Raw genomic sequence first — 12,554 nt, 5'->3', positions numbered from 1 at the left:
GGGACAGCTGGCAGCTTCTCCTTCACCCTGTGTGTGCAATTCCTGTCCCTTCCAGCTTCCTTTGCCTGTTGATGGCAAGCCCTTCAGAAGTCACCATAGGCAGAGTTCTCATTCATTGGGATTCCCCTAATGCAGGGAGTGTAACATGTACCCAGACTCTTGAAGTGCCATGTGGCTGGACTGAAGACACATGCGTTCATCTACGCCTATGTTGCCTGTGCCCTCCCCTTTCAGCACTGGACAGATGGCGTGAACAGGTCCTAGTCACATAAACCAGATTGTACAACATGTTCTATGTACAGAGGGGCTCCTGTCAACTCCCCCCCTCGCCCAGATTAAGCCAGTGTCACCACATTTCTACTCCATGTCACCTTCCAGCCCTTGCAAGGTTTCACTCTAGGAAATATGGAGGATGATTAATAATGCTGGGAGTAATTATATGGTTGCTACCTTTCCACCCATTAAGTGGCTGCTGGAGGAGTAGCCAACATTTTTGCCCTCCAGCTGTTGTTGGACTCCAACTCCCATCAACCCCAGCCAGCATGGCCAGTGGTCAAGGATGATGGGAGTTGTAGTCCACAGGGGGAGGACAATCATGCTGGACCTAGGCTGCTGCATGGTTCCCAGTTGTTCCCCTGAGGAGTTCAAGCAGGGAAGCAATAAGAGCACAAAATTAATATGCTGGATCCTACACAGTTTGGCTTTCTGCACACATTACGGAAGTAAGGCCCGCACGGTTCCTTCTCAGAATGCATCTGCGCACCACAGAGAGTGTGGGTGTGTAAGCAGTTGGGAGCAGAGCCAGGTAGACTTATTGGCTATATCCCCAGGTAGACATTGCTGAACATGATGTCCCCTTCAGTGAGGACTTGGAGGACATTGAGGCACATTGCCCTCCTAAATAGGCCTCCTGTAGAATTACTTGTTTTCACTTAACGTTAACACGAATGCTGCCATAGACGGGAGCACACTTTGGTAATGGCCAGGCACTGTAATTTGGGCACAGCGCACAGGGAGTTCTTGATGTGGAACAGCACACAAGTAGCAGGCTCAAGAGAACATGCCAGTCTCTTCAGCCCCTGAATAGCCATGGCTTGGCAGGAAGCTAAATAAACACAAAGGAAGTCCATTCCAGGCTTTGTGTACAATGTGGGAGGACAGAACTGGGAGAACTGGGTTTTCTAGAAAGGCTGGGGGAATGAGCCAGGGCAGCAGGGCTTGGGAACAACAAGGCTGCCTGGGTTAGCTTGAAACAAAATGGGGTTTGTTAGGGATGAATAATGTAAGGAACAGACCAGGAATTAAGGGCTCTTGGGTTTACTGGGATAAGGTAGCGTAATAGGAGCTGGCTGGTTAAACAGGGAGGTGTAAAGGAATGTAGGTATCACAGAAGGCAAGGCCAGATGCTCTGGTGATGGGTGCAGAAGGGAAATATAACAGGATGAAAACAAGAGGACAGCGGTTAAAGAAAGATGGCGCCCAGAAGAGAGCCAAGAGGGGGACGCTAGGCAGCCAGCTAAGGTAGGATTGGTGGTGGTGGGGGGGGATGAAGGGCTCTAATTCCTTTTCTTCTCCATCTCCTATCATCTGTTCTGAAGCGCTTGGCAAGCTTTGTATCCCAGCAGGTTCCAGTTGCGATCCTCATCCAACTGGGAGGAGGACCGCAACATGGAGGGGCGAGAGACTCTTTTGTCTTGCAGGAAATTCCATTCACTATAGGAAAGAGGCAGGTGGTGCAGGGGCCAATATCTCACATTATCTAGCCCTTCCTTCAATATTACATTTTTTCCCCCCCTGTCATCATGAATTTGCATCATTGCCCTCATTCAACTAGATAAAAAGTGATGAAAAGCTAGGGCTGAATGGTTGAAATAACTTTCGGTTGATTCATTACCTGACCTTTTTAGCAGATTAGTCAAGTGCTAAAAATTTCAGTGAACTTTCATATTGCCAAGCCCAAATTTGCATGCCTTTCTGAGATATTGAAGGAAGTGTACAATATTTACTTACAACATTTACCAGTAACCACTCTTTGTTAGAAAGGCTGTGTTTAATAGTTTCTTGTTCATTCCTCTTATGTCACTGAACCCCAAAGTAACCTTGAAGAAAGTGTTCCACAACTTGAACTAAAGCTTTAATTGATATCTTAATTGGTTTTAAAATAGATTTGTCCCCCAATCAACAAATCCCCCATTGGTTTCAGAATTGACATACCTCATCCTCTCTCTTTTATTGTTCTGGCCTCTGAATTTGAGGCAAAGTCCATTACTTCAAATGTAACCACAGTGCCAGCCTATCTGCTGTGGTCAGGAAAGGTTCTGTGGAGGCTTTTCAGGGTTACTGTGCCTTTAAAAGCTTCCATCTTGTGTCTCTAATCAATTGCTTCCTGTTCAGCACAGCCAGGGCATCACTGATGAATTTCCCTTTGAATGGTTCAGTTCCTGTTTCCTGAGAGGGGATCTTAATTTATGGTTTCCTCCGCTTATTTTTCTTATGAAAATTATTATCAAGTAATACTCAAATGAAGGGGGTGGGAATTAATTCTGCCAACAGCTAATGGTGGTAAAGTAAATGGACCTCAATGTGGACCACTAGTTGGTTAAGACTACGGGTTTGCAAATAAATGAAAGAATAGTTCTGAGCAAAATGCATACTTCCTTTGTTTTTAGACTGCAAGCACGTATATCACAGCAGCATCTTAAAAGAGGTTCCTTTTCCCACCCCTCGTCTTCCCTGTCAAATGAGAATATATACACACACACACACACACACACACACACATCTGCCCCATGTATCAAGAGCACCTTTTTAATTAGTCAAATTGTTTTTATTGGATTTATCTATCTGATTAATTAACTAAACGTTGCAGCTCTAGATTGAACCAAATGAAGATCACAGAACTACATTAATGCCACAAGCATGCAAATCCAGGAGAAAGATTATTTTGGGAACAGCAATGGACAGAGTGAAATTAAACTGTTTCATTGTTCGTTTGGAATACGTACAACCTGCCCATCATCTATATGGAAACTAGTGCGCAATACAAAACCTAAAAATAAACAAGCTGGACTATGATGAGCTATAAACAGCACAACACATCACCCAAACAAATAAAAACAGTTTAAAAAAAAATGTGACACAGAGCGGGTTGCATGACTATCAAATTAAAAACTCTTGAAATGTCTGTGTAAAGTAAGTCTTGACCTGGCACTGAAATGATAGCATCTGTGCCAGCCCCACTTCTAAAAGGAGGGCATTCCACAAGCACAGTGATGCAGACAGAGCCTTCTGGATGGCCATTTTTTACTGTTTAAGCCCCCTAACCTGCACTGATATTCTAGAAAGCCCACAAGCCATGGACCTTCCTGCCCATAACCCCATGTGCTCTTTCTTCCCTCCTGACAGACGTAAACACCCAGAGAGCAAGTCTGTGATCTCTACCCACAACTTCACAGCCAGAAACAACAACGAACTCTCAGTACTTCATGGAGAAATGTTGCAGGTGAGTTGATGTCCCAGAACACTTGCAGTGCCAGAAGATTCCCACCCCTACCCCGCTCCTGATCTGGCCAGAATAGAAAGGAATGTGATTTGCAGATTGGACACGGCTGTAGGGAAACTGCTTTCATTGGGGACTCAGGGCATTTGGAAATACCCTATTGCCTGGTCACCTGTCCCAAGCCAGAATATCCTAGGCAATGAAGCAGGCTTGCACATTAGACGTCTTGGATCTCGCCTCCCACCACACTTGTAGGCCATGAATGAGCCCTAAATGGCTTAACAGAAATGTGAATGGGTTGGGAGCCTACTAACAACATTGTGGGTTAGGTAACATTTATAGAATTGTTTGTGAAATGGAATCGGGACCTCCCCTGACAGGGAACTTGAGAACCAAGTTTTTGTTTTTGGTTTTTCCCCAAAAATTTTTTATTGGTTTTCCAAATTTATAACAGACATAAACAAACAAACAAACAAACATAAATCCTAACTATAATAATTCCGCTTTTGTTGACATTGTTAGGTGACTTCCTCCAATCCCCCTGGCTGAGTTTCAATGTATATCATTGTAACAGTTTTCCAAAACTTAATTTCTCATAAAATTTACTTGGTCAATTAACGTCTTTCTTTCCTTTCATATTACCTTTAAACATATTATTCTATAACATCACATATTTAAATCCAAAGCCAGTCTGATACTTGCAAGTATTTCTACTTAAGTTATCTTAGCATATTTAGCTAAATAGTCTTTAAATTTCATCCATTCCTCCTGGTGCTCCTCCTCCTTCTGGTCGCGGACTCTTCCTGTCAGGTCGGCCAGCTCCCAAAAGTCCATCATCTTCATCTGCCATTCCTCCATTGTTGGCACTTCTTGTGCTTTCCAATTTTTGGCCAACAAAATCCTAGCGGCAGTTGTGGCATCCCAAAAAAATCTAGCATCTTTCTTGGGCAATTCCAGACCTAGAACCAAGTTTTTGCTAGGAACATGTCTCCTTTTTCTTTGACGTTAGGTCCTGGATGACAGCAAGAAGTGGTGGAAAGTTCAGAACCACTACGGTCAGGTTGGCTACGTCCCTTATAATATTCTTGCCCCAGTTCTAAACCACAACAGCGCTCCTCAGGTCAACGGAACCAGCCCAGCGATATCCAAGGTGAGGCTTAGAGCACTAATTAGAGCTTGTCTGTTCGCTTGCTTGCTTTTATTTGTTGTAGAGCTATGTGCCACTTTTCTAATAAAATACCGTATTTTTCGCTCTATAAGACGCACCAGACCACAAGATGCACCTAGTTTTTGGAGGAGGAAAGCAAGGGGAAAAAAATATTCTGAATCTCAGAAGCCAGAACAGCAAGAGGGATCGTTGCGCAGTGAAAGCAGCAATCCCTCTTGCTGTTCTGCCTTCTGGGATAGCTGCGCAGCCTGCATTCGCTCCATAAGACGCACACACATTTCCCCTTACTTTTTAGGAGGGAAAAAGTGAGTCTTATAGAGCAAAAAATACAGTATCCAACATGACTGGCTGGCTGGAACAGTAAACAGGAGCACTTCAAATAGCATCGTTTTATTACAGGTCCCATTTGAAGCTGGGCAGAAACAGGGAATAGGTGTTGCCTTCCTGCCCTGCATGCTTTCCTGATTCCCAGGAAAAAAATGTCTACATGCTGTTGGAAAGATGATTTTGGACTAAATGGATCTTTGGTCTGATCCAACAGCACAACTCTTATGCCCAAATGATCCTGGCCATGGAATCTTGAACAAGACTGGGAAATGTTAGACTACATGGGCCGGTTTAGGGAATGGGTACAGAAGATTTTTTTAAAACGTATTTTTAAATAAGTAAATAAGATTTCCCTGGAAGGTTGGAAGAGGGACACTTTTAAAATCCATTCTCACCAATGTAGATTTGCTGGAAATGCCCCAAAGAAAGCAGTTTAATGCTTATGGCCATTTTTTAAAACCAACACGGCATAAGAACATGTATGGGACCCAAACTGTTCAGACATGCTTAAAAACCCAGATAGTCTGGAAGGCAGTGGGAAGCAGGGGAGAAATTCAATCCAGTTTGCAGTTGAAGGTGTACCTATCAAATGTTTGCTTTCCAAACTAATATGGGAACTGAAACACAGCCGTCCTGCGAAAATTCACACTTAATCTGAATTTTGCGATGCAGTTCCCCAGCCAAACAGTGTTGACAAAAACGGATACAGGAATGGATACATTGGTGAAACTGATGTCTAAAATGCTTACTGTTAGAAGAAATTGCTTGCAAAAAGGCGTACTGCAGACCGAAATGTGCTTCTTAGGAGAAATTCACACTAAAATGAAGAATTTTAATGGGAATTGTTTTGGGTTTTTTAATTCACAAATGGATGCAGAAATAAGGAGGACTGAATTTAAGACTGGGGGAAAATGTGAAACTGAGAGACCTGAAATTGTCAAATCCTTCCATCCCTAGTGGGAAGGCAGATGTACTGGCACTTGCAATATTAGCGTAGCGTGTTCTTTGTGAGTTGACGTTCCACCAGGAGATGGGCTTTGCAGGAGGCCGAGCTGTTAATATTTGCTTCTCCCCTCTGCCTCTACTTAGAAAAGTCCACCTCAGCCGCCACCCAAGACCAAAAGTCTGTACACAAATGGCAGAAATTGGGCCAGCACAGAGGCACTTAACATGGACCTGAGTGAGCGAGGTAAGCCTGCCTTTGTGTGTGGAACTGGGGAGCTCTGGGAAGCATAAGCTATTTTTTCACCGTTTTACTGGAACTTTAGTTTAAGCAGTGTAGGAGAAACCTCAGCACAGAGCAGGGGACACAATAGCTTATGCGGCAGGTCGCAAGGATTATAGGCAATAAAATGTGTTTTTAAAAATCTGCATATTAAGTGCACTAAAATTCTGACGAGGGCATTTTTTAAAAAATGCGAAAAATTTAAGGTTGGGAAAGCATAGAGGAAACAACTGGGGAGAGGTCTATGAGGTGCTCACACCCCCATTAGAAATTGTGGGTTTCGTGAATGTTTGGTGAAACATTCAGTGCCACCTGATAAATTGAAAGCCTCCTATACTGTACTTGGAAAGCTTATACTTGAATGCATTGTCATTCTAGATCCCTAAAAATGTATTAAAACCCACTTTATGAAAGGGGGGGAAGAGTTATTTGCAACAAATTCTCTTAATGGCTTGGATCTAAAGAGGGTCATGCAAGGAGTTTCTGCTACCAGTGGAATTGATGTTCTTAACACATGACCAACTGCTTTTGAAACTTTCCTCGTTGCTATGTGACACATGGATACTCAGCCCAGAGTTGGTTTTAGTTAAAATTCTTCACACCACATATATATATATCTATTTATATGAGTTTGTGGTATAGAAAGGAATTAATAATCATAATAAAAAGGCCACATTTCCTAAGGGACGCCCAAACCTTGGCTCTAGGGCAAAGCACTTTCTATTACATGATTTTAAACAACTGAACGCTAATTGGTGGTTGTGACTAACAGAGACTAACAGGCTCTAAGGGAAGCTGAGCCTCTGGAATATTGGTAGCTGCCAGGGCCTCAGATTCTGCTTGCTTTGAAGCCAAAAGCACGTCAAAACTGCTCATGGTTGTTCCACCAACGTTCCCTGGGCTCTGAGCTTGCTTCCCTTGGTATGTTTCCCAGCTGATTCCTCTCCCCATTCCTTTCCGTCCAACCTGTCCTTCACAAAGGGATCTCCTTTTGGTTCCTGTCAGACAAGCTGTCAGCGTCACTTAGCATTTTTCACAAGAGGTTTTTTCGAGCTTGAAAGGTATAAAGAGTCATCCTTCCCTCCCAGAAGCACAATATAAGGATGCAAAACACTCGACTTACGCGAGAACTGGAATAGAGTCGCATGGATGAAGGATTTAGGCTGAAATGTGCAGTTTGAGGTGTGGTGGACTGGCTTTTTGCTATCTGAAAGCTGTCCTCGTATGACACGACACAGGGTTCTGTGGGAGAATTTCTGAACTGCGCATGGAGCGATTGGAGTCTGTTGTATCTGATTGTGGGAAGTAGGGTTAATTGCTCTGCCTACCCATCCAAGAGGGACATGGGTGGCGCTGTGGGTTAAACCACAGAGCCTAGGACTTGCCGATCAGAAGGTTGGCAGTTCAAATTCCTGTGACGGGGTGAGCTCCCGTTGCTCGGTCCCTGCTCCTGCCCACCTAGCAGTTCAAAAGCATGTCAAAGTGCAAGTAGATAAATAGGTACCACTCCAGCGGGAAGGTAAGTGGCGTTTCCGTGCGCTGCTCTGGTTCGCCAGAAGCGGCTTAGTCATGCTGGCCACATCACTCGGAAGCTGTACGCTGGCTCTCTCGGCCAATAAAGCGAGATGAGCTTCAACCCCAGAGTCGTCCGCAACTGGACCTAATGGTCAGGGGTCCCTTTACCTTTACCCATCCAAACGTTTGCAATTGCGCCGTGTGTGACATCACTTCCTGCTCCGGCAGAGCGCTTCAACACGGTGAACGAGGAGCTCGCCCTGAGGCTGGCCAATGGGACAACTAGCCATAGCAGGAACCTTCACATCCATCGGGCTGCAGACACCAACCTGCCTTTAGGATACGATTCAGATCCTGCTCAAGTTCAGACCTGGCTAGAAGCCAAAGGATTCAGCCCATTGTGAGTTGGCCTCTGTTTTCCTTTGAGAAGATCTGTAGGTTGGCCATGAAAGTCCAAACGTATTCCTTGGTATCTCCCAAAGCAGCTTCCTGTCTTTCCTGTATTGTCTGCAATTACCTTCTTCAGATTCATGTTGCACATTCGCCAATCGTGAGGCCTGCATGTGTCAACTTAACCTACCCAGTTTTCCTAGTTGGCCTGTTTTATGAGCACCTTCTTTAATGGCCTCTATCTGAAAGCAGCTTCCACTTTCCTGAACAGCTCAATAGCTCTTAGCTTCTTAATGATTTGCCGTTGCCCAGTTGTTAGCTGTGGTTCCTTTTTCTGTGCTCCTGGTTAAGGTTTCTGATTGGCTGTGGTGACTCCCTGTTCCCTCATTAACCCAACACCAGTTTTCGGCGGTCCATCCCTGCTCCTGCCAACCTAGCAGTTCAAAAGCACGTCCAAGTGCAAGTAGATAAATAGGTACCACTCCGGCGGGAAGGTAAACGGCATTTCCATGCCCTGCTCTGGTTCGCCAGAAGCGGCTTAATCATGCTGGCCACATGACCTGGAAGCTGTATGCCGGCTCCCTCGGCCAATAAAGCGAGATGAGCACCGCAACCCCAGAGTCGGTCATGACTGGACCTAATGGTCAGGGGTCCCTTTACCCTTTATGAGATGCCATACTCTCCAATGGGTTGCTGTTTGTCTACTGTGGATATTTTAATTGCTGTTTTAGACGTTCTGCTCTTCATCTGCATGGATATTCCATCCCACAGCTTAAGACCTCTAGCGGTGTGACTTAGTTGTATGTACATACCATACAATTGCGGTAATCCTGGAACTTTTGCTAACTCTTCACATTGCTGGCACCCTTAGCAAGCTACACTTGTCAGGATTCTTGGAGGGCAGGGATGTGCTTTAAATGTATGGTGTTTATCCTGGCAACACTTGTTTCCTGTATGTTTCCTGTTTAAGGTTTTATGAGTGTAAATAGCAGAAATTCCCTTTCCCTCCCATAACCCACCCCCCATAACTCACTCTTTCTTCCTCCTCACAGGACAGTAAGTGCCCTGGGGGTCCTAAACGGAGCTCAGCTTTTCTCCCTGAAGAAGGAAGAGTTCAGAGCTGTCAGCCCAGAGGAAGGAGTTCGAGTCTACAGCCAGGTCACAGTCCAGAGAGCCCTGTTGGAGGTACAAGGAGCCCTGAAGCTTCTCCTAAGGGTTGGGAGGGTGGTGGTGCAAGTCAAGATTTCTTGTATCCCAGGGCAGGAAGCAGTCTACTGGGCTTTAGCAAAAAAAAACAGCAACCAAGGAAGGCTCCTGGGGTCCAGGAAAGCCAAAAACTAATTTTCTATGACAGTACAGTTTTCTGAGAATTAAATGCACCACGGTGGGACTGGGGAAAGTTGGGGCGTGCTTGAAGCCAGGACAATATTATATCCATTCTTCATTTTCATTATTTTCTTCCAGGATTCTGGGAAAGTATCAGAGCTAGAGGCTGTGATGGCGAAACAGAAAAGGAAACTGGAAGGTTTGAATCCGTAGCTGGGAGATCGCCCCGTTTGGTGTGGGAGTGCCCCCTGTTGAAGCATTGAGGAACTGCATGGTAACAGGCCCTGAAACCACACCATCATTCCAAACTCTCCCCACATCACCCAAGATCTGCATTCTACAGCAGCGTTTGTTTGGAGCTAAACTTGTTGTTGAGCATATGTTCCTGTAAAGCAAATTACCGCCTTTACAAATCATATCCCAGATTTTCTCTCCAACTCCCTTTTGAAATAGTCATCAGAAGAAACCTCCCTTCTCTCAGTCAGTAGAACATGAGACTCTTAATTGTAGGATTGTGGGTTCGAGCCCCATGTTGGGCAAAAGATTCCTGTACTGCAGGGGGTTGGACTAGATGACCCTGGCGGTCCCTTCCAATTCTACAATTCACCTAGCCCACACGCCTTCCCTCCCCAAATGCGGGGGGAAATGGAATAGCAGCAACTCTTCCTCATTATAAGAGAGAGCATTCATGCCGCATTCATTTTATCTCCTTTCATACAAAATGAAAGAATGTTTATCTTTTACAGAAGGTAATGGACCCAGGTCTGGTTCACTAGGAAAACTGGATTGAATTATTATCATTAATTAAATTTTACAAGCTTTGCAACAGATCTCCATGGAAATTCCACTCACCAAATCAACTGTTCTTCCATTTCTGTGCATTCCTGTTTGCTATCTCTTTCTTCCCACCCATCCCCAAATTTTTCAGTTAAATCTAGGCATGGACATGTGTTATTTGTCTTGCAGTTGCACTGCATCATTATCCTTGCAGCTATAAATCTGCATTTTTACACACTGCATCATAGTGGTTGTAGTCAAAACTTTTGTCTCCACTTTCCATCAGGGTGAGTTGGCAACTCATGAGTATTTTTCAGCAAGAAATCTTCTGTTGCCAGGATTTATCCATCTATTTTTACTTGAATAAGAGAATAGCTTGGCTGAAATGTTTTAAGTATCTCAGGGATGTTTCCTCCTTCAGGAGAGACATGGGAAGCTATGGAACAAGCTTTTCTACAAGATCATTCCTTCACCCTTAAAGGATTTTTCCCACTGACAAACTCACACTTTCATTCCATGGAGTTAATGTAAGCTGACATTGGGCACTACCATCTCCTGTCACCAGATGGCAGTCTCTATTTGAGGCAAACCAACCCTTACCCTTCACAAACTGTATTTGGAAAACGTCATTTCCCCCACTTTCATTGTGTACATAAAAGTTTTGCCAGGTTTTAACAACTTGGCCCTTTCATCTCTAGTTGTATCTTTTTTAGGGGGGAATTGAATCAGATCAGCTGCTTTCAATGAGTCTTGTGCAAGAGAATATGATATTCTGTGTGTGTGTGTGTGTGTGTGTGTGTATAGTCAAAGTTTGATGATTTATTTGGAAACGAGTTATGCTGAATTTCCATTGTGGTGGATTGGAAGGAGAGGAGTTTGGCAATATAACCACACTCCCCCCCTCCAACAGTTTTCACACTCGTTAAAGAATTTGTTGAAGAACACAATGATTTCGACTGCTTTAGAACTGTTTCCAATCAAACTTCCTCTGTTTAGTTTTAAGCTCTGCTCAGATGGTTTACCCTTGATGTGTGCCTTTTAAAATTAACATGTCGAAGAAATTTTGGCCAAATAGCTCAAAGCTGTTTCCCCCCCAAAATTAATCTAGTGTTAAAGGAAATATTTATTTGAAAGGGTATTTGTATTAATTTAACATTGGCTGCCATTAATGTTTTGTAAAGAATAGGCTGCATATCTTTTTTACGGTTAATACCCACCTCCACCACCTGCCATAGCCTAATTTTGACAGTTTCCATAAAGTACAAGTCAGTAATTGGCCGCCCATTGGCCAAATACAGTCCTCTGAGCAGTGCAGTCTACTGTTGCAAACCTAAGGTGGAAAGGAAAGTTTAGAGCAGGTGTGGGGAAGCTTTGGCACTCCAGCTGTTACTGAACTTTTGAGCATGGTTGCTGGGGTTGATGGGAGTTGTAGTTCAACAACATCTGGAGGGCTTCCCCACATCTGCATTAGAATATTAAGCATTATAAAATACCTAATTGTACACTAAAAATTAGTTTCTGGTCCAATGTGGTAATTGGAAAGGAAAGGAAAAGGAGCTGGGTAGGGCATGGTCTACCATCATCATGAAACTACCACGGAGCCTCTTGGGCTTGCCGATCAGAAGGTCGGCGGTTCAAATCCCTGCGACGACAGGGTGAGCTCCTGTTGCTCTGTCCCAGCTCCTACAAACTTACAGTTCGAAAGCACGCCAGTGCAAGTAGATAAATAGGTACTGCTGCGGCGGGAAGGTAAACAGCGTTTCTGTGCGCTCTGGTTTCCATCATGGTGTCCCATTGTGCCAGAAGCGGTTTAGTCCTGCTGGCCACATGACCCGGAAAGCTGTCTGTGGACAAACGCCGGCTCCCTCAGCCTGAAAGCGAGATGAGCACCACAACCCCATAGTCACCTTTGACTGGACTTAACTGTCCGGGGGTCCTTTACCTTTTACCTTTACTTTATATGAACTTCTACAAGAATCTTAATGTAGTCTTCCAGTCCTCATGGTTGCATAGACTATAAGTCCGAGGACCTATTGCTTTTGCAAACCATATCACGACAGTGAAGGGCTGTTAATGTTTAAGGAGCTCCAGGCTATTCTGGCTAGGCAAATTTGGTGCCATGGACACGTATATACGCTGCTAGGGAGAAATTTACTCTGTTGTTGTGTTCGTGTTATTATTAATGTGCACTTGCACTTTTAAAAATCTGATTTATTTTTCAAAACTGCTGCTTGCCCTCAGGGTGGAGGGCACATGATGGAAGTACAGCATAGCCACCACTGGAGAGCTTGACGTTCATTGGGGAAACATGTTAATTATATAAAAAG

General features: G+C 44.3%; 1 protein-coding gene across 1 annotated transcript in view; it reads left to right on the top strand.

Annotated features, from left to right (window-relative positions):
• Positions 1-10,918, top strand: part of EPS8L1 (EPS8 signaling adaptor L1) — a 38,218-nt gene extending 27,300 nt beyond the window's left edge. The window contains exons 16-21 of the mRNA XM_081167119.1: positions 3,406-3,502; positions 4,509-4,649; positions 6,084-6,183; positions 7,963-8,134; positions 9,177-9,309; positions 9,589-10,918. Coding sequence (XP_081023245.1) covers positions 3,406-3,502; positions 4,509-4,649; positions 6,084-6,183; positions 7,963-8,134; positions 9,177-9,309; positions 9,589-9,663 — 718 coding nt within the window. The 3' untranslated portion in view covers positions 9,664-10,918. The remainder of the gene's footprint in view (positions 1-3,405; positions 3,503-4,508; positions 4,650-6,083; positions 6,184-7,962; positions 8,135-9,176; positions 9,310-9,588) is intronic.
• The last annotated feature ends 1,636 nt before the right edge of the window (positions 10,919-12,554 follow it).

Source organism: Podarcis bocagei, assembly GCF_964188305.1.
Source record: "Podarcis bocagei genome assembly, chromosome: 13".
In the NCBI taxonomy this organism is placed as follows: Eukaryota; Metazoa; Chordata; class Lepidosauria; order Squamata; family Lacertidae; genus Podarcis; species Podarcis bocagei.
The sequence above is the reverse complement of the archived record's forward strand: the minus strand, read 5'-3'. Positions and strand labels throughout refer to the sequence as shown.